Source organism: Podarcis pityusensis (genome assembly GCF_964106645.2).
Source record: "Podarcis pityusensis genome assembly, chromosome: 18".
Lineage (NCBI taxonomy): Eukaryota > Metazoa > Chordata > Lepidosauria > Squamata > Lacertidae > Podarcis > Podarcis pityusensis.
Window position 1 is genome coordinate 5,562,149 of NC_138043.1, and position 22,286 is coordinate 5,584,434.

At 48.6% G+C, this 22,286-nt stretch overlaps 1 protein-coding gene across 2 annotated transcripts; it reads right to left on the reverse strand.

The window, feature by feature from the left end:
- Positions 1–306: 306 nt before the first annotated feature.
- Positions 307–22,060, reverse strand: CTXN1 (cortexin 1). 2 transcript variants are annotated; one of them, XM_080989322.1, is made up of 4 exons: positions 21,918–22,060; positions 10,937–11,073; positions 2,227–2,335; positions 307–977 (listed from the first exon to the last, which is right to left on the reverse strand). In XM_080989322.1, the coding sequence occupies exon 4, from the start codon at positions 861–863 to the stop codon at positions 543–545; it is 321 nt and encodes a 106-aa protein (XP_080845448.1). In that variant the 5' UTR covers positions 864–977; positions 2,227–2,335; positions 10,937–11,073; positions 21,918–22,060; the 3' UTR covers positions 307–542. The 2 variants fall into 2 exon arrangements, with proteins under 2 accessions (XP_080845448.1, XP_080845449.1); XM_080989323.1 differs by lacking the exons at positions 2,227–2,335; positions 21,918–22,060 and having other exon boundaries at positions 10,937–11,321.
- Positions 22,061–22,286: the final 226 nt, after the last annotated feature.

Here is a 22,286-nt window from a genome sequence, read left to right on the forward strand (position 1 = left end):
AACCCACCCCCCTACAACTCCCTACCCCCCCACGACACAAGACATTTCAGGTCACAGCAAAGGGGGCACCTGCCTCATCCCCCGTCGAGCGACACAGAAAACGGGCAAGGAGTTGCATCAGATCTGAGATTCTCAGCCTCTCTCCGGCGAAGCGGATTTCAAAGGAAATTCCAAACAAATTTTCACACACACAAACCCAATTTGGATCAGAGCACTGCTTCACCTGCGCTGAGAAGCTCGGCGGATGCCGTGTTTGAAACATAGCTGTCAAGTTTCCATTTTTTTAAGGGAAATTCCCTTATTCCGAATAGGATACCTCGCATGAAATGGGGAAAGTTGACAGCTATGGTTTGAAACGGGCACCTTCCCGTGGTTGCTTACGACTTCAGAAAATGGAAAACTCCCCCCCTCCGTCCCTGCCCACACCCAAATAAAAACCCCACCCCATCCCTTGAGAGCAGGGACTTTGCTTCCCCTGGAAACCCTGCTCCAGAAGATGCCAAGGGTTTTCCCCCTCTTTCAGACATCAGGCTTCGCCCGAGCTATACCAGGGCATAATCAAACTGCCCCCTCTCCAGCCCCTCCTTGTGATCGGTCCAGGATGAAGCGGGCATCCGGCTGTAAGGGTCTAGCAGAATGCGGAAGCAGCGGACCATCAGCATCACCAAGAACGCCAACAGGAGGATGACAAAGGCAAAGACCGTCTTTTGTTCCGCGTCCATCCCGAAAGGACTGGGGACGGGCTCCACTCGCCCCGGGGACAGGAGCTCGTAATCCAGCGTTGAGGCGTTGTCCATCCCAGCAGCACGGTGAAAACTCCTCGCCACGGGTTGTGTCAGGCAGCAAGCATCTTCCAGGATCATGTGTGTGTGTGTGTGTGTGTGTGTGTGTGTGTGGTTTTTTTGGGGTGAGGGAGTTTCCTTTCCAGAGATCTACTCCATGACGATGCCGCGCCGCTGACCAAACACCCCAGTCGCCTGCGGAAATAGGAGGGTTGGTTTTTATTATTATTATTAAAGTGACAAACCTAGACAGCATCTTAAAACGCAGAGACATCACCTTGCCGACAAAGGTCCGTATAGTAAAAGCTATGGTTTTCCCAGTAGTAATGTATGGAAGTGAGAGCTGGACCATAAAGAAGGCTGATCGCCGAAGAAAGGATGCTTTTGAATTCTAGTGCTGGAGGAGACTCTTGAGAGTCCCATGGACTGCAAGAAGATCAAACCTCTCCATTCTGAAGGAAATCAGCCCTGAGTGCTCACTGGAAGGACAGATCCTGAAGCTGAGGCTCCAAGACTTTGGCCACCTCATGAGAAGAGAAGACTCCCTGGAAAAGACCCTGATGCTGGGAAAGATGGAGGGCACAAGGAGAAGGGGACGACAGAGGACGAGATGGTTGGACAGTGTTCTTGAAGGTGCCAGCATGAGTTTGACCAAACTGTGGGAGGCAGTGGAAGACAGGAGGGCCTGGTGTGCTCTGGTCCAGGGGGTCACGAAGAGTCGGACATGACTAAACGACTAAACAACAACAAAAAAGTTTTCTTGGAAGGAGGGTCTTTTTACCATATGTGGTGGTAAAAGCTTTCTGGGAAATGATATCTGGTATCTTCAGATATCTGTTACTGGCATCTGAAGAAGTGTGCATGCACACGAAAGCCCATACCAATAACAAACTTAGCTGGTCTCTAAGGTGCTACTGGAAGGAAGTTTGGAAATGTTAAAACGATTGTAAAACTAATGAAATGTATAAACGTTAAATAAATATATATAAACTTTTTTTAAAGTGAAGTTGCAAGCAGGATTCAAAATCTGGGCAGCGGAAGAGAATTGACCACAATTGTAACAGAGTAAAGAAGTGTGTATTTTAGATTTATGCTACATAATGCAGCGAGGGGAGGTGGAAATAAGGGTGGGAAGCAAGGACGGCAGAAGGGGCAGCTGCCCCCCCCAATCAATCAATATCAATAAAAAATCAATACAAATCTGAGGTTGTGTCCCTACCCCCAACAAAAACCTGCTCCCCCTAACAAAATTCCTGGCTACACCCGCGGTGGGAAGTCAAACTGTTAAGAGAAACATGTATTAATGTTTATTTGTTAAAATTTCTGAAAGGTAATAAAAAATCAATATAAAAAGAAAGGAGGAAAGGAGAGAGAGAGAGAGAGAGAGAGAGAGAGAGAGAGAGAGAGAGAGAGAGGTGTGAGGGGAGATTACATGCCCTCATACCTTCCAGTTGCGGTTCCAGAAGGCTGGCAACTCTAGAACCGGGGGGAAATTACTGTATCCAATCCCTTCTTCTCCAACATCAGTACAACATCGTTGTCAGGCTGAGAGGCTGCAAAAGAGACAATGAATGGTTTGTAAGACACCATAACTGTGTCCCTGAAGGACGCGGTGTGCAGCCTGCAGGATGGATGGCGGCTAACAGATAGAGGTTGAATCCTGACAAGACAGAAGTGCTGTTTTGGGGACACACAGGGCAGGTGAGTGTGGAGGACTCCCTGGTCCTGAATGGGGTCAACATGCCCCTGAAGGACCAGGTGCGCAGCCTGGGAGTCATTTTGGACTCACAGCTGTCCATGGAGGCGCAGGTCAATTCTGTGTCCAGGGTGGCTGTCCACCAGCTCCATCTGGTACGCAGGATGAGACCCTCCCTGCCCGAGGACTGTCTCACCAGAGTGGTGCATGCTCTGGTTATCTCCCGCTTGGACTACTGCCATGCGCTCTACATGGGGCTGCCTTTGAAGGTGACCCGGAAACTACAACTAATCCAGAATACGGCAGCCAGACTGGGGACTGGGAGCGGCCAACGAGACCACATAACACCGGTCCTGAAAGACCTCCATTGGCTCCCAGTACATTTCCGAGCACAATTCAAAGGGCTGGTACTGACCTTGAAAGCCCTAAACAGCCCTGTATCCCTGAAGAAGTGTCTCCACCCCCATCGTCCAGCCTGGACACTGAGGTCCAGCTCCGAGGACCTTCTGTCAGTTCCCTCCCTGCGAGAAGTGAGGTTACAGGAAAGAAGGCAGAGGGCCTTCTCGGTGGTGGCACCCGCCCTGTGGAACGCCCTCCCATCAGATATCAAGGAAATACACAACCTTCTGACTTTTAGAAGACAACTTAAGGCAGCCCTGTTTAGGGACGTTTTTATTCTTTGACGTTTTATCGTGTTTTTAATATTCTGTTGGGAGCCGCCCAGAGTGTTAAGAAACCCCCGATTTAAAGGCGAATTCTCCAACGGCTAATGAAAAGCATATATAATACCTTTTTTCCCCAATCGCCCACTCAACTCCTCCTTTCCTTAAATTTTCATTTTGTATTTCACGGAATAAATAGTTCCTTTGCCAGCAAGAACTTCAGCTTCATTTTGTTTGAAATACTCAATTTCATTCGCGTTTATTAAAAGTCCTGTTCCCTTAGTAACTTTTAAAAAAATAAATGATATTAATGACAGCACAAGACAGGGAGGGAGACAAAGAGAGACAGAGAGATGGAGATAAGGGAACACAATCAAAATGGGTTGCATGTGTTTCCAAAAGGAGATGTTTGTCAGGGGAGGGAAGAGGGAGAGAGGGGTTGCTATAAGAAGCGGTTGTTATATAGAATAAATATTCATAAATGCACACATATCTAAATATATGAACCATGTGTCTGAAATAGTACAGGAGAGCCATCCTGAAGCCATTTTGACTCTCCCAATGACCTCAAATATTCCTCTGCAGTAAGGGAGTATTGTATTGTATTTTTGCTTGCAAATCCTGTCTTAACGGCATATTTGTGTATGGATAAGGTGAGCCTGGTCTGAAGCTCAGCATCAAAAAAACCAAGATCATGGCCACTGGTCCCATCACCTCCTGGCAAATAGAAGGTGAAGAAATGGAGGCAGTGAGAGATTTTACTTTCTTGGGCTCCATGATCACTGCAGATGGTGACAGCAGTCACAAAATTAAAAGACTCCTGCTTCTTGGGAGAAAAAGCAATGACAAACCTAGACAGCATCTTAAAAAGCAGAGACATCACCTTGCCAACAAAGGTCTGTATAGTAAAAGCTATGGTTTTCCCAGTAGTGATGTATGGAAGTGAGAGCTGGACCATAAAGAAGGCTGGTCACCGAAGAATGGATGCTTTTGAATTCTGGTGCTGGAGGAGACTCTTGAGAGTCCCATGGACTGCAAAAAGATCAAACCTCTCCATTCTGAAGGAAATCAGCCCTGAGTGCTCACTGAGGCTCCAAGACTTTGGCCACCTCATGTGAAGAGAAGACTCCCTGGAAAAGACCCTGATGCTGGGAAAGATGGAGGGCACAAGGAGAAGGGGACGACAGAGGATGAGATGGTGGGACAGTGTTCTCGAAGCTACCAGCATGAGTTTGACCAAAGTGCGGGAGGCAGTGGAAGACAGGAGTGCCTGGCGTGCTCTGGTCCAGGGGGTCACAAAGAGGCGGGCACGACTAAACGACTAAACAACAACAAAGACAGTATGGAGCTAGATCGAAGAACAGTCTGACTCTGTTCAAGGCAACTTCTCATGCTCCTAACTCCGTGTGAGCAGCAGGGGGTTTCAAACCATAGCCTTTTGATGTCTTACTGGGAAATGCCACAGACTGGACCTTCTACATGCAAAGCAGGTGTCCTTTTGCTCTTCTATCTCACCCTCCATGTCCCAACCCAGCCAGAGTCGATCTTATTGGCGTGCAAAGCTTAACGTCCCCAAACCTCACCTCAATTTGCTGCCGTCCTTGCAAAAGAACCCTAAATCTTCCACGAGGAGAGCAAACGCTTTTCCTAAGCGCGCCCAGGGTGCAGGAGGGATGCTTGAAATCCAGAATTTAAGCCGCCTCCAGCTCAGATTGCCCTCATGGCATTTCCTTATGAGAACAGAGTTTACCATCTCTAGCAACCTGCCGCCCCTCACTGTAATCCTTCTGTTGCGTTAATCTATAATCCTGCCCTTTGGAGATAGCCAGCGCTCCGGTTTATGGGATTAAGGTTTCGTTTCAAGGAAACACGGCAACTGATTGAAAACACCCGCTGAGTCGGAATAGAGATCCATCCTATCAGGGATAAGCTCAGAGAATCGTGAAGTTGGAAGGGGACACCACATTTTATTTATACCCCGCCCATCTGGCTGGGTTTCCCCAGCCACTCTGGGCGGCTCCCAACAGAATATTCAAACCACAGTAAAACATCAAATATTAAAAACCTCCCTAAACAGGGCTGCCTTCAGGTGTCTTCTAAAAGTCAGATAGTTGTTTATTTCCTTGACATCTGATGGGAGGGCGTTCCACAGGGAGGGTGCCACCACCAAGAAGGCCCTCTGCCTGGTTCCCGGTAACCTGGCTTCTCGCAGGGAGGGAACGGCCCTAAACAGGGCTGCCTTCAGATGTCTTCTAAAGCTACCTTTGAAGGTGACTCAGAAACAACAACTAATTCGGAATGCGGCAGCTAGACTGGTGACTGGGAGCGGCCGCCAAGACCACATAACACCGGTCCTGAAAGACCTACATTGGCTCCCAGGATGTTTCCAAGCACAATTCAAAGTGTTGGTGCTGACCTTTAAAGCCCTAAACGGCCTTGGTCCAGTAGACCTGAAGGAGTGTCTCCACCCCCATCGTTCTGCCCAGACACTGAGGTCCAGCTCCGAGGGCCTTCTGGCAGTTCCCTCCCTGCAAGAAGTGAGGTTACAGGGAACCAGACAGAGGGCCTTCTCAGTGGTGGCGCCCGCCCTGTGGAACGCCCTCCCATCAGATGTCAAGGAAATAAACAACTATCCAACTTTCAGATGACATCTGAAGGCAGCGCTGTTTAGGGACGTTTTTAATGTTTCATCTTTTAACGTGTTTTTAATGTTCTGTTGGGAGCCGCCCAGAGTGGCTGGGGAAACCAAGTCAGATGGGCGGGGTATAAATAAAATTATTATTATTATTATTACATCCATTTCAACCTCTTGCTTGGTACAAGCTGCAAACATAGCATCCCTGGCCAGCAGATACCAAGTTTCAGCTTGAAATATCTGGGGTGAAATATTGCACGCCCCTGTCCCGTGCCTGACAGCTCTTCCCATTAGGGACTTTCTAATATTCAGCCGATCAGAAGGTCAGCAGTTCGAATCACCACGACGGGGTGAGCTCCTGTTGCTCGGTCCCTGCTCCTGCCAACCTAGCAGTTCGAAAGCACATCAAAGTGCAAGTAGATAAATAGGTACCGCTCCGACGGGAAGGTAAACGGCGTTTCCATGTGCTGCTCTGGTTCGCCAGAAGCGGCTTAGTCCTTCTGGCCACATAACCCGGAAGCTGTACGCCGGCTCCCTTGGCCAGTAAAGCGAGATGAGCGCCTCAACCCCAGAGTCGGCCACAACTGGACCTAATGGTCAGGGGTCCCTTTACCTTTACTTTAATATTCAGCCAAAATCCCAAACACACCCCTCATCACCCTGGCCACCCTCCTGTGGACTCACCCTGGATGTTCCATGTCCTCTTCAAAACGGGGCACCCAGAACTGGACAAGAGAAACCAGAGGAAATTGCCTGGCCAGTGTAGAGGGGAAACATTTTTTCTGAACACTGTCTTTCTGTTGGCATTAGTTATTTTAGCAGCCAAATCGCACTGCTGGCTCACAGTTCAGTTTATGCCCTATTAGGACAACCAAGTCCTTTTTTCTGCACTCGTGGCCTTGAGATATTTCATTTTATCCCCCTAAATGCAGGATGTTTTATCTCGCTCCTAAACAGGGGAGTTAAATGCACGCAGACAGAACAAGGCTACGGTTAGCAACACTGTTTTGTGAAGGTTGTGAAGTTCCGAATTATCTAGTCTTCTTCTGCAGCAGAACTGACACATTCCTCTTTTTTATTTTTAAAAAATGCAAATTTTGGTATGGAGTCTTTTTTTCTATGTAGCATGTCCTCCGCTCTTCCCCCATATGAACATTACTGACGTTCGCGCATGAATCATTAGAAAGCCCCATGCAAGACTGAATTGATCACTTTTCGCACAGTGTGGGAGTTCGGTTTTTTGGCCGATCTTCACGTGTGAGCTTCACTCAACAAGCACCATTTGGTGCAAAGGCAGGAGGTGACGAGGAGCAAATAAATAAATTGAAATGGCTCTCTGCTCCATGACAAGCCAAGATTTTAATGACACATGCAGATCAGATTATTAAAAACAGGCAGAATTGAAAGCACAAAAAGTAATTTTGATTCAACCTGAGGCCTGATTATTTGGAAGATGGTGACCCATTGGGTAAGGTCCCCAAGTAACACAAATGGTAGTGGGAGCTACCTGACATTTTCTGAACCACTTGCTGGACTGGAAAAAAGGTGAACGTGGATTCGTGGGTTTAAGAGTAGGCAACAGGCACCCTCCTCCAAAGGGACGCAGGTGGCGCTGTGGGTTAAACCACAGAGCCTAGGACTTGCCGATCAGAAGGTCGGTGGTTTGAATCCCTGTGACGGGGTGAGCTCCCGTTGCTCGGTCCCTGCTTCTGCCCACCTAGCAATTCAATAGCATGTCAAAGTGCAAGTAGATAAATAGGTACCACTCTGGCAGGAAGGTAAACAGCATTTCCATGCGCTGCTCTGGTTCGCCAGAAGCGGCTTGGTCATGCTGGCCACATGACCCGGAAGCTGTACTTCCCGGCCAGTAAAGCGAGATGAGCGCCGCAACCCCAGAGTTGTCCGCGACTGGACCTAACGGTCAGGGGTCCCGTTACCTTTACCTTACCCTCCTCCAAGGACAAATATTCCTGTTGCCTCCGCTCAAAGAGGGTCTGAGCAATGCCTTCTTACCCTGCCGAATTACTCAACCTGGAAGAGGTGGCATCTTGTTCTGGTTCTGTTCAAGGCAGCTCAGGAGTTTCAGCACTACGGACAGCTCCAAGTGAGACACTTGCTCCCACTAAGGTTAAGAACAACGGAGGGCCAGATCCTTCGCTCCGAACCCTGGACAAGTGGGCGACCCCGCCCACTTGTCAATTACCCGGCGCCATGGCGACATCAGGTGCTGCTGCGCTTTGAAGCCCCCAAGTGCAGCGAGGGGCTGTTTGCAAAGGGGCCCTTTCTCTTGGAACCTTTCTGGACATGCGCAGGGAACACGCCGGCAATACGGAATCGAACCCTTTGCTTGTTAGCTGACTTGTGGAGGGCCCTAAATCGCTGGCCGCGGGGGTCTGCTTCCCCGGCGTGTTCCCTGCAGGGAATGCACCCCAGCAGGATCGAACCCCACCTTCCCATCACCCAGTGATGTCGGCGGATGAACCGGTGGGCGTGCTTTGGGGGAAATGGCATTGCGGGGCAACATGGAACCCTTTGCAGGCCAAAAGTGGCCCACAAACCAGAGGTTCCACACCCCTGGTTAAAAGCAAGTGGAGTGTGCTGGTCCCGAGGGTTAACCGTGAGGCGAGGTCCAAGTCCAGTCCGAGGTTGAGGGTGCAGTAGGGAGACAGTCCGTCAAAGCTGAAGCTGGGTCCAAGGCAGGGAGTCAGGTGAGGTCAGGAGCTCCGGCAGAGAAGCAGGACAGGGTGCCGGCAGGAACAGGCTACCAACAACATTGCTCCCACAACTTGGGACTGGGGCTGGCTGGCTTTTATCTGCCCCGAGGCACAGGGCAGCCCCGGTCCACAGGTGACTCGCCTCTCCTGGCCTGGAGGCGAGCACTCCTCCTGCGGGAACTTAGTTCCCGCTGCCTCTCTGCCCTGAGCCTCTGTAGCTCAGGAGAGGCTGGAGGGTTACCAGACCCAGAGGCAACCTCCTCTTCCCCTGACGGGGCTGAGAGTGGAGCAGCTGCAGGCAATGGGTCCTCCATCACCTCAGGAGCCAGAGCAGACTCAGCTGATGCCTGCACCTGAGGATCCAGCCCAGGTGAGGACCCTTCGGGCTCTTGCCCCAGCCCCGGCTCAGCTGGTTCTGGAGGCGGGGAATCCTGTGCAGGCTGGGATTCCTCAGGTTCAGCCTCCGAGTCCGAATCCCAGGCCATCACATGGAGTCCCTCTCCCCAGACTACCTCTCCTAGACCTTGGGGGTAGAGGAAGTTAGTTTCTTAAAGGGCCAACTCTCTGGCCTGAGGACGGGCACTCTTTGCATGCTCAGCAGCATCCCACCTGGTCCTCTCTCTGTGCCACTGGACTGGCAATTAGGAACACACATGTGAAGGACCTGGAAATATAATCCCGCGCCTTGGTTCTGTGGGATCCCGTCTGCCAGCGTCAGGGCTCATGCCTGGGCCCTCAACACTTTCAGCACCAAGGACAGCGCCAAGTGAGACGCTTGATCCTGCAAGCGATTCCCCCGAAAAAAGCACTGTTTTCAGGGCACAAAGCTCCTAAATGTGCATTTTTGGGTGCTGTGCCCAAAAAAGCGTTGGTTTTGTTAAGGGAGATTACTTCAGAGCAACAAATCATTCAGAGAGGCAACAAGCAACCTCCTGCTTTAGGAGTCCCAGAAACTTTTTTTTTTTTTATGGAGAACATTTCTTCCTTGCAATAATCAAGCCATTCTCTCATGCCCTGGCACGCAGCTCAGGAAATTACTGTCATATACGACTTGAGTTGGATCTTTGAAAAAGACGCCTTTTTGGACTCCACAAAGATAAAAAACTCTGGGTTTTCCTACTGGTTTCCCCGAGTAAAAGCAGTCAAAATCTGTGCCAACTACTTGGTGGAGATCACTGATCCCACCCTTCGGAGAGCTTTCACTATGGCACGGTTTCAAACACTGCCAACTGCATATCTGACCGGTAGATTCACAAAAACCCCAGTAGAACATCGTTTATGCCCTTGCCTTATGAAAATTAAAGAGGATCTTACACATTACCTCCTCTATTGCCCCATCTACTCGGGCTTTAGAGACGCATTGCTGCAAATTATACCCAACTCTATAACCGATCCTGAAGATAGAGTAAAATTTTTGTTAGTTGATGCAAACCCACGTATTACCCATGTGGTAGCGGTTTTTGTGATGAAGGCCATGAAAGCCAGGGAAAGATTTATGGATGACAATGTAAAGACCCCTTCATCGTCTGTTTAACTCGTTGCTTGTTTTCCCTCTCTTTCTATTTTGTGGGATGATGGTTTTGTTGGCGTAGTATGTAATGAATTTTAATATTTTTTAACTATTGTTGTGTTAATGTTTGTGTACAGGCATGGTCCTCACAATAAACGGATTTGAACTTTGAGTTGGACAGATCAGTCTGTTCCCAATCCAAGTCAATCTTGCAAGCGTCCGTAGCTTCACTCCATCTCATTTCCAAATTAATAGTGTGTGTGTGTGTTTTCAACAACAAAAAAGGACGGACAAGATTTATATTCAAATACATATTTCATCACAAAAAGTCAAATAAGCTGCAGTCAAATCAGTCCTGCTCAGAGTAGACCCATTGAAGTCAATGCCTAACTAAAGCCCAATCGTTTCAGTAGGTCTATTCTGACTAATATGGGTGGTATCCAATGCCAGCCCTACTCAGAGTAGACCCATTGAAGTTAATAGGCATGTCTAATTTGGCTTAATTACTTTTAAAGGGTCTGCTCTGAACAGGTCTTATTAGCCCGCTGGATACAACCCCAGGCACTTAAAGACATATTTTGTGCGGTATCCCGCTAAATTATACGTACTCGGAGTACAGCTGCTTAAGTTAGAGACCATGCCAATTAATTTCAATTAGTCCTAATTAGTCCTACTCGTTTCGGTGGGTAGTCTTAACATCAGAAACTGCCTGGATACATAAATGGTTGGAAACCTAAGTATTTCTAAGTATTTATCATAAAATAAGGGGGGGGGGGAGTGTGCAGAATTTCACATTCTTTCATAGCAAAATTCAGAGAGGTGCAAAATCCCAAGAACGACGACGTGCTTAAAATACAGACCAAATTGAGTTCTCCTCCGCCCGCCCCCCTCTATCGCCCAAAACTTCTGGAGGGCGAGAAAAAAGTGTGACACGTACCTGTTGGGCAAGGCGGTGCCCGTCCATCAGCCTCGCTGCCCGCCGCATGTCATCTTGAGGATGAAGGAGGCACCGTTTTTCCCTGGAGAAGACCGTACGGAAGAAAACTGTCCTTCTCAGAAACCCCCAGACGGTTCCTATGGAGACACAAGCATCAATTGCAGAAGCAAAAAGGTGGCACTGGGAGAAGAAAACTCATCTTTGCAGAACCGGAGGGAGGGAAACAGCGGCTGGTGCGTCGCCCAGGGCTGAGTCGTGACTTGGGTGGGGAGCACAGAAAGTCCGTGGATGAGAAAAGGAGAGGAGTGGGTGGCGTGTCACTCGTGGCAGCAGTGATGCTGGAGCCCATCTGTCGCTGCTCAAAAATTGGGAGGGTTTCTTTTGGGGGGGGGGAGCAGAGTTTTATCCGCCTTCTGCTAGAATGACGAAGCCCACGACTCAGTTAATCCAAATTAGTCAGTTCGGGTTGGTTGTCTTGCGGATTTCATAAGCTATAAATGACCATTATTTTATTACCAGGTTGCATCCAGTAACCTCTCTTTGCTGATCCTTAATTATTATTATTTTTACATTTCCTGGATATTCTTAATTAACTTATTCTTTTAGTCAACTGCTTTAAATATACGCTCTCTTGAAACTGCAGGTTATTACAATAATCCTGCCGTGGTCCTTATCTGTTTACGGTGTGTTTGTAAATATTCAATAAACCATTTCCATTCTTTTATAAAAAGTCTGCTATCTTGATTTCTTATTTTTCCCCGGTAGGTTTCACCATTTCTGCATCTTCCCTAAGTTTTTGTATCCATTCTTCTTTTGCTGGGACGACTTCTTCTTTCCATTTTTGGGCAAAGAACATTCTTGCCGCTGCAGTTGCACAAATGAATCAATTTGGGTAGTTCTGGCCCTATAATTCCCCAAAATGAAAGTTTTGGGGTTTTGTTGTTTACAAATGTTATTTTGAACATTGTTTTCCATTCATTATATATCATTTCCCAGTAAGCTTTAACCTTACAAGACCACCACATATGATTAAAGAAACACCTTCGTTTTCTTTGCATTTCCAAGACTTATTTAATTTGGATTTATACATTTCTCCCAATTTACTCGGTGCCAGATACCATCTACATAACATTTTCATGTGCTTTGAAGTTAATTCAGCACCTGTTGGGACCCCCCCCCCCCCAGTTCTGTATTTTGCCCAAAAGTGGCAATACTACCAGTGAAAAAAACCTGGGCACTATACTGTGCCCCTCACAGACCTCCATTTCCCAGCGCCCTTTGCAAACTACAGTTCCCAGAATTCTTTGGGGGGAAAGTACACAGACTGAGCATGCTCAGCTGCCACAGATCAATGCCTGTTGGAGGAGGGGGGTGGAAAAGGGGAGGTGAAATGAAGCCTTTTGAGAGGGGGCCTGGCAGGCTGGCCGGCATCCTAGACCAACGGTTCTCAACCTGTGGGTACCCAGATGTTGTAGGACTACAACTCCCATCATCCTGGACCATAAAGAAGGCTGATCGCCGAAGAATGGATGCTTTTGAATTCTGGTGCTGGAGGAGACTCTGGAGAGTCCCATGGACTGCAAGAAGATCAAGCCTATCCATTCTGAAGGAAATCAGCCCTGAGTGCTCACTGGAAGGACAGATCCTGAAGCTGAGACTCCAATACTTTGGCCACCTCATGAGAAGAGAAGACTCCCTGGAAAAGACCCTGATGCTGGGAAAGATGGAGGGCAGAAGGAGAAGGGGACGACAGAGGACGAGATGGTGGGACAGTGTTCTCGAAGCTACCAGCATGAGTTTGACCAAACTGCGGGAGGCAGTGGAAGACAGGAGTGTCTGGCGTGCTCTGGTCCAGGGGGTCACAAAGAGTCGGACACGACTAAACGACTCAACAACAACAATTGATTGGTGATGTGGTAATGCTGTGTTGTATTATTTATGCAAATTGATTTTCTCTGGAGAAGAACTATGCACTGCAACATTTTGTTGTGTGCATGTACATCCTGGTAGTATTACAGTAGTACCTCGGGTTAAGTACTTAATTCGTTCTGGAGGTCCGTACTTAACCTGACACTGTTCTTAACCTGAAGCACCACTTTAGCTAATGGGGCCTCCTGCTGCTGCTGCTGCACCGCCGGAGCACAATTTCTGTTCTCATCCTGAAGCAAAGTTCTTAACCTGAAGCAATATTTCTGGGTTAGGGGAGTCTGTAACCTGAAGCGTATGTAACCTGAAGTGTATGTAACCCGAGGTACCACTGTATTTTGCAACAAGAGTTAATCCAAGCCCCGCCTCCGTCTGTCAGTCCTGAAGAGCAGGTGGAAGGACAATTCATTCTGGCACAAAAGAATTTAATCCGATTGTTTCTGGTGTGCCTCCATCTGCTCCCTTTGCAGAGCAGGGAATTTTGCTTTTGTTGGCACTCCTCTGACATGGAGAACGACCCCCTGCCACCCCCTTGCTTCCTGTAGTCCTAATGCACAAGTGGGAAAGTTTTTTATTTATGTCTTTGCCAGTTATTTTTCTTGATTTCCCGGAATTTTTAACAAATTGTCACCAAATTAATGCAAATCCAATACAAATTTAAAAGCTGACTCCCCCCCCCCCCCCGCAAGATCTCCCCTCTATTTTCCTCCCTCCATTGCATGCTCCCAATAAAGTAACTTTTCCAAATATCATTTCAAAATACCGTAATTTTTGCTCTATAAGACTCACTTTTTCCCTCCTAAAAAGTAAGGGGGAATGTGTGTGCGTCTTATGGGGCGAATGCAGGCTGCGCAGCTATCCCAGAAGCCAGAACAGCAAGAGGGATTGCTGCTTTCACTGCGCAGCCATCCCTCTTGCTGTTCTGGCTTCTGAGATTCAGAATATATTTTTTCTTGTTTTCCTCCTCCAAAAACTAGGTGCATCTTGTGGTCTGGTGCATTTTATAGAGCGAAAAATACGGTACATTCATCCCTTCTCCCTACACATCGCCGGTTCAATAACCAATTTCCGCTGTGGCTTTTGTACATTGTTATCACCTGCCCTCAAAATAGTTCTGTAGGGTAAATCCTCTTCTATCTATCTATAATGGTCGTTCATCAGTTTTCAAACATTTCCTGCCGATACCTCTTGAGTAACACTTTGCCTGAGGAAAACGAATCTTCCACCCAGACAATATATACACATTCCGTCCCAACATGGCCTGTCTGACATTTGGCCCCAGTAATCAACAACTCAGCCTCACTGGTGCGGCCTGCAGAGGGTGAAAATGAAACAACTAGAATTTTTTATATAAATATATAATACAGTGTACCTTGGTTCCCAAACGCCAATAACCGGGAAGTAACTGTTCCGGTTTTCGAATGTTTTTCTGAAGCTGAACGTCCGATGTGGCTGTCAGCTGTTGTTTCCAGGGCGCCTGCACCAATCAGAAGCTGTGCCTTGATTTTCGAAGATTTCGGAAGTCAAACGAACTTCCGGAATGGATTAAGTTTGGCGCTTTTACTTTCGCTATCTATTTTTCGTTATTGTTTCTGAGGCTTTTTCGGGTCATTTGTTTTTGTGGCTGTGTGGAACCCAGTTCAGCTACTGATTGAGTGATGGTGTGATTGTGGAAATGGATAAAAAAAAAAAAACCCATTCATCATCAGTGCAGGTCAGAAAAAAAATTAATTCTAACTTTTAACATCCAATAATGCCTTATTTCTTTTATAGTACAGTACATTGATTATTAGGAACACGGGGGGTGCTGTGGGTTAAACCACAGAGCCTAGGGCTTGCCGATTAGAATGTCGGCGGTTCGAATCCCCGCAACGGGGTGAGCTCCCATTTCTCGGTCCCTCCTCCTCCCCACCTAGCAGTTCGAAAGCACGTCATAGTGCAAGTAGATAAATAGGTACCGCTCCAGCGGGAAGGTAAACGGTGTTTCCATGCGCTGCTCTGGTTCGCCAGAAGTGGCTTAGTCCTGCTGGCCACATGACCCGGAAGCTGTACGCCGGCTCCCTTGGCCAGTAAAGCGAGATGAGCAACCCCAGAGCCGGTCACGACTGGACCTAATGGTCAGGGGTCCCTTTACCTTTACCTTTTTACATTGATTATTGCTTTCATTTTATGGATCAATGGTCTCATTAGATAGTAAAATTCATGTTAAATGCTGTTTTAGGGGGGTGGTTCAAAGTCTGGAACAGATTAATCCGTTTTGCATTGCTTTCTTTGGGAAAGATTGTTTGAGTGCAACGCTGGGAACCAACTGTTAGAAGTTGTGGCAATGCCCAAATCCATGGAAGAATAAATGGCGAAATAGAGCCTTCATGTTCAGAGGCAGTCTATCTGGGAATTTGTTAGTCGCTGCGGGGAAGAAGGCGACAGTTTTGCTTTCAAATTGTCGTCTTCTCGGGAGGCCCCTAGCTGACCATTCTAGCTGAATAGCTGAGAGCCAGTGTGGTGTAGTGGTTAAGAGCGGTAGACTCATAATCTGGGGAACTGGGTTCAATTCCCTGCTCCTCCACATGCAGCTGCTGGGTGACCTTGGGCTAGTCACTGTTTGTTGTGGGGGAGAAAGGGAAAAGAGAATGTTAGCCACTTTGAGACTCCTTCGGGTAGTGATAAAGCGGGATATCAAATCCAAACTCTTCTTCTTTGAGCAAACTTTGACACCAGGAAGCAAAATCAATCTGCACTCAGATCCAGAGTTGGACTCGATGGGGGTTGGACTCGATGGCCCTCAGGGGGTTGGACTCGATGGCCCTTGTGGTCTCTTCCAACTCTATGATTCTATGCTTCAGAGCATTGTGGGCCTGAGCTGCTGACACAGAGATATTTCCAGGGCTGCATAGTCTTGCTTTGGAGACCAGCTTGCGGGCCGGCAGCAAAGCGTCTTCAAACGCGGTTCGTGGGTATAATGGTATGGGGTTGCTCATGCGTAAGTTGCCGCCTCTCCTGGCTATGTTGCCTTGTTAAACCTTTCTGTCTGGACAGCCCTTCACTTCGTGGCTGCCTCAGTGGCTAGCAGAATCCGTCAGTGGGCGTTTCTTAAACCTTTTCCAACATAAAAGCTGTTTGACACCCAGTCTCCTCCTACTTTCTCTGCGTGGAAGTCTCCTGCGCAGGGAGGGCGTGGGTAGCGGAGGACCAGTGCTCTCCCCGCTGGTGTCCGGTGAAGAGTCCTGGAGCCCTCTCGCCGATTCCCCCATCTGCCCCTCCTTATTCCTGGTGTTGCACTGAATTGCTTCCCCATCTGCTGAGCTGCCTCTCTCCCTGCTGGGCCCTTCTCCAGCATCATTAGAGAGCCTCCCCTCCACCTCTAGCTCCGATGTCAGTTCCCTGACAGTGGGAGAGCCGGTGCCGAAAACTCTTGCTTTGAAGGCAAGCCAAGCTTCTCAGATGCAAGGAGTTCTTTGCCAATGGATTTTGCCAGGTCAATTACAGCGCTGGAGATGCAGAAGTCATTGCCCTAAGGCATCATTTCAAGCAAGTGGGAAGGGGGGGGGGGGGACAGGAGAAAGAGGCAGCAGAAGCAGAGGGGATTAAAGGAAGATCGGACCAGACTCCAGCCCTAACTGCGACCTCCTTCCAAACTCTCTGCACATGCTTTATTCTTCAGCCTCAGTTTAATTATAAACCTCCTTTAAAAAAAAAAAAAATAAATAAAATTGGAAATTCCAACACAATAATTTTATCAAAAATACACCATCCACATTATTATTATTGTTATTATTATTCCCTCCATTTTCCCCCTCCCTCCCCCCCCCAAACAACCCCCCCCCCAACCTCCCACCCCACCCCTGGACTTCCCTCAGCTCCTTTCTCTGGTTTCTCAACACATATTTCCATCTGCATGTTATAAAACTCTAAAAAATCCTCAAATTGTCAGAAGGTCGGCGGTTCAAATCCCCGCAATGACGGGGTGAGCTCCCGTTGCTCGGTCCCTGCTCCTGCCAAACTAGCAGTTCAAAAGCACCTCAAAGTGCAAGTAGATAAATAGGTACCGCTCCAGCGGGAAGGTAAACGGCGTTTCCGTGCGCTGCTCTGGTTCGCCAGAAGCGGCTTAGTCATGTTGGCCACATGACCCGGAAGCTGTACACCGGCTCCCTCGGCCAATAAAGCGAGATGAGCGCCACAACCCCAGAGTCAGCCACAACTGGACCTAATGGTCAGGGGTCCTTTTACCTTTACCTTATGGCAGTTTTATGCAGATGAGTGCATGTTTCATCGGATCCACTTCATTACAGTGGTACCTCGGGTTACATACGCTTCAGGTTACAGACTGTGCTAACCCAGAAATAGTGCTTCAGGTTAAGAACTTTGCTTCAGGATGAGAACAGAAATCGGGCTCCAGTGGCACGGCAGCAACGGGAGGCCCCATTAGCTAAAGTGGTGCTTCAGGTGAAGAACAGTTTCAGGTTAAGAACGGACCTCTGGAACGAATTAAGTTCTTAACCCGAGGTACCACTGTATTGCCCCATAGATTGCACTGCTCTCTATTTCTCGTGCTTGCCATTTTTTTTTAAAAAAAGAAGATTAAGTTAGAATTGGCCCAGGAACAAGTTACAAGAGTTTTCAGTTCAAAGAAGGGAAGAATTTCTCTCCTTTCAGATTAACAGTGACACCGGGGGATCGCAAGAGTACATTGATTAAAACCCAGCTCAGAAAGGAATCAATGGCATCCCGCCGTCATCGCATTAGGATTCCTTTCAGGATTCAATCATGGCCCGTGTGCACTCAGGCAAATCAGGAAGCGGCCGCAACGATGTGAACTGAAAGCAGCGGAGATTTTCTGCCGCCTCAGCAGGGCTCCAAAGTGAAGAGGGGGCAGGAACGTCCTATTGCAATTGCGTAGGTGGTGCTGGAAAAAGAAGATCAGGTATCCCAGAGAACGAGTGAGATGCGGAGAACCCCATGAGCAGGTTGTTTGGATTCTGTCCCTAAACTTGGAGCCTGCAGACTCGCACTTGGAATAATAATGGCTCCCAACAGAATATAAAAAGTACACCAGACGTTAAAAACTTCCCTAAACAAGGTTGCCTTCAGATGTCTTCTAAAAGTCAGGTAGTTCTTTATTTCCTTGACGTCTGATGGGAGGGCGTTCCACAGGGCGGGCGCCACCACCAAGAAGGCCCTCTTCCTGGTTCCCTGCAACCTCACTTCTCGCAGGGAGGGAACCGCCAGAAGGCCCTCGGAGCTGGACCTCAGTGTCCGGGCAGAATGATGGGGGTGGAGACGCTCCTTCAGGTCTACTGGGCCGAGGCCATTTAGGGACTGAAAGGTCAGCACTAAGACTTTGAATTGTGCTTGCAAATGTCCTGGGAGCCAATGGAAGTCTTTCAGGACCGGTGTTATGTGGTCTTGGCGGCCGCTCCCAGTCCCCAGTCTAGCTACCGCATTCTGGATTAGTTGTCGTTTCCAGGTCACCTTCAAAGGCAGCCCCTGAGCTATACTAACATATGAAAGGTATCCTTGGTTAAGGATGAAAGATCTTACTAGTACAGTGGTACCTCGGGTTACAGACGCTTCAGGTTACAGACTCCGCTAACCCAGAAATAGTACCTCGGGTTAAGAACTTTGCTTCAGGATGAGAACAGAAATTGCGTGGCGGCAGAGCAGTGGCAGCGGGAGGCCCATTAGCTAAAGTGGTAAAAGGTAAAGGTAAAGGACCGTTAGGTCCAGTCGTGTCCGACTCTGGGGTTGCGGCGCTCATCTCGCTTTACTGGCCGAGGGAGCCAGCGTAGAGCTTCCGGGTCATGTGGCCAGCGGGACTAAGCCGCTTCTGGTGAACCAGAGCAGCGCACGGAAACGCCATTTACCTTCCCACCGGAGCGGTACCTATTTATCTACTTGCACTTGATGTGCTTTTGAACTGCTAGTTTGGCAGGAGCAGGGACCGAGCAACGGGAGCTCACCCCGTCGCGGGGATTCGAACCGCCGGCCTTCTGATCGGCAAGTCCTAGGCTCTGTGGTTTAACCCACAGCGCCACCCGTGTCCCTCAGGTTAAGAACAGTTTCAGGCTAAGAACAGACCTCCAGAACGAATTAAGTTCTTAACCCGAGGTACCACTGTACAATATTTCCACTCTGCCTGGTGAAGATTCCTATGTGGTTTGGAAGCTTGCATCCTAGGACGGAGCCATGTGTAACAAGAAGGCTGACTCATATCTGCCCCAACCCAAGCCTTCCTTAGGTCATTTGGATTCTGTCCCTAACTCGGCGTAAGCAGAGTCATGCGTGGAAATCTTGGTTTTAATTAGCTGTGTTTTAGCACCCAGGGAGAATAATTCTTCCCCGCCTCCCGAAAGGGAAAATGCATGTATATAATGCATAGGGGTGTGCATATAAAAACACGAACAAGTACAGGATACTTCTAAATGCAGGCATGCACACAAAACACCCCCTGGTGGTTTTTCATCTGGGACCAACCTGTGGGTGCCGTGTTTCAAAAATGCAGAGTAAAAAACACACAACCCACACTTAAAGGAGGGAGAATACAGAAAAACGAAATCGTGCATCTATCAAGCAAGAAACAGGCTGCTTCAATTATAGCAAAAGAGACTAATTGATTCGCAAAGGATCTCTTTCGCCCCCCAGGTAGGTTTTGCCAAACTCCCCCGAGTTCTTAATGGGATTTGTTCGTTTCTTTTGTGTTTCTACTGAGTGCGGCAGTAGAAATATGTTCCGTTGTGGGAGCTGATCCTGGAGGGAGCAAGTGCCACGTGTGTGAGCCCTGCGGAAGGTTGATCGACAGGGAAGCTGATCTTTGCTGATTCATAGATATCGTTCTTTCTCTCTCTCTTGCATACACCTCCATCTGCAGAACAGCCCAACAAGGGTGTTGACGGATGCCCTTAGCAACCAGCAGAGGGAAGTGGGGCGGGTTGTGGAGGAATGTGGAGACCTGTCAGAGCACCTAGATTCTGGCATCGCCCAGAGTTTCAGGCAGGGGACATTTCCAGCCCTAACCAGGGTGGAACCGGGGACATTCTGCAGGCGGGCAGGTGCCCCACCATTGAGCAAATGTAGTTCCCCAGGTAAACTTGGATAACTTGAGAAGGAGCTACAGGCTCAAGCAGAGGACCTCTGCATGGAAAGTAGGGTCACTAGGGCACCCCAAGAAGCCAACCCAAGCAACCATCGTTCTGCCCGGATACTGAGGTCCAGCTCCGAGGGCCTTCTGGCGGTTCCCTCGCTACGAGAAGCCAAGTTACAGGGAACCAGGCAGAGGGCCTTCTCGGTGGTGGCACCTGCCCTGTGGAATGCCCTCCCACCAGATGTCAAAGAGAAAAATAACTACCAAACTTTTAGAAGACATCTAAAGGCAGCCCTGTTTAGGGAAGCTTTTAATGTTTAATAGACTATTGTATTTTAGTGTTTTGTTGGAAGCTGCCCAGAGTGGCTGGGGAAACCCAGCCAGATGGGCGGGGTATAAATAAATTATTATTATTATTATTATTATTATTATTATTTATTACCCAAATTAGAATGAATAATCTGAGCACATGGTTAAAGATCTGAAGAAAGAACAAGTTTTGGGGGGAGGGGTTAAAGGGGGGGAAATTAGGATAAATTAGTAGGGACAAAAGTATATACTGCTATGTTTAACTAATAGGAGGATGATTTTGAGGCATGTTATTGTTAGATTTTTGAATGAATGATTTTTTTAAAAAAATTGTAAGTTATTCGACATTCCTGGATGAAAGTGTGATCATAAAGAATGGGGGGGGGGGAATAAATTAAAGAAAAGGAAAAAGACTAGGGCACCCCAAAAAGTGCCATTTGGGTGCTGAGAGTGCCTCCGTCTTCCCCATGGGTGCCAACAGAAACTTTTACTTTCTCTTTCCAGTGTCAATTCGCCTTCCTTCTTCCATCTTCACCCCCCCAAAAAAAGAAATACACGTTGTGCCAAATCAACTACTAGAAGGGGGTTGAGGTCCCTTGATCACCCCCCCAAAAAAAACAAAATTTGAGTGGCCGGGGTCCCCCCAAAGTGAATTGCAATTCAAATGGTGTACATGTGCCTTGCGATCAGTTATGTGATGTGGGGGTTACTTGCGCCGCCCCTCCCCATTTTTTAATTCAAGTCCGCACCCCCGGCTGTGTCAGAGTTCGGTCCTGCTCAGAGGTGACCCAGTGAAGTTGGCAGGAGTGGAGAAACTTGTGTCCATCCATAGAAGCCCCCTAGTAAAATACTGGATGGGACCAGTCCCCCCCCCCAACCTCACCCAAGTTGCTGGGCACTGCCATTCAAATGTTGTGCATACAACTGATTCACAGCTGTCAACTTTCCCCTTTTCTTGCAAGGAATCCTATTCGGAATAAGGGAATTTCCCTTTTTAAAAAAAGGGAACAGTTGACAGCTATGGACTGATTATTCAGGGCGGGGCTTCTCTGTTTGCCCCCCACCTACACACACACACACACACACACACCAAATCTTTTTTTAAAAAAATCATTTTTTTACAAATTGGCCACTAGTTAAAGCAAATTTAGCATCCCTCCGCCGGCCCCCCCCCCCTAAATATTTCATTCAGGTTGCCACCCCTGCGTCCATCAATTCCACTGGGTCTCCCTACATCTATTAAGCAAAATAGAAACATTGCCACCCCACCCCACCCATATTCCACCCCCTCCCCCTTTCCTTCCCAATATCTCAACAAAGGAAACTGATTTGTAAAAATGTTACACGGGGAAAAATACAAGAGAGAGAGAGAGAGACATTACGCATACTTCTGTAAATCAAGAAACCCTTTAATAAAAATACAAAATAAAACATTTCGCTGGGTCTACTCTGAGCAAAAACTTGCTCAGCCTCTTCTCACGCTCAGCCCAGGCTCTGGCTGGCAGCGTCCTCTGCGTCCCCGTGCTACCTTCCCAAAAACTGGGTGTGGCTGGCACCCGGCACCCCTCTCCCTCTTCTGGCACCCTGCTTGCTGCCCCCGCCAGCCCAGACTTCGGTGGTCCCTCCCTGGGGGCTCCCCAGCCAAAGCCACAGAGCATCCCCACTCACCTTTCCCTCTGGGAGGCGAGGATGCTCCGTGAGCCCACCTGGGCGCGGAAAGAGCGGGCAGGTGTCTCCGCGCGGCGCATCCCCGGCTCTTCAAGGCGCCCTTGCCGCCTCCGCCCGGCCAGACCGCATCTCCTCCGGCTCCATCATCTGCAGAGGAGGCGCCCTCGCCCTTCGCAGGTGCTAGGCAGGATTTTTGAATTCCACCCGGCCTTCGCCATTGGCCGCGGAGTTGCCAGGGGGCGGGGCAGGGAAAGGAGTGATGGAGGTGGGGGGGGGAGAGAGGAACACTGAGGACTAGCGGCTTGCCGGGAGAATGCGCTTTCTCCGGACGCGTGGCTGGTTGGTTGATAAGCAAAGGAATGGAAACAT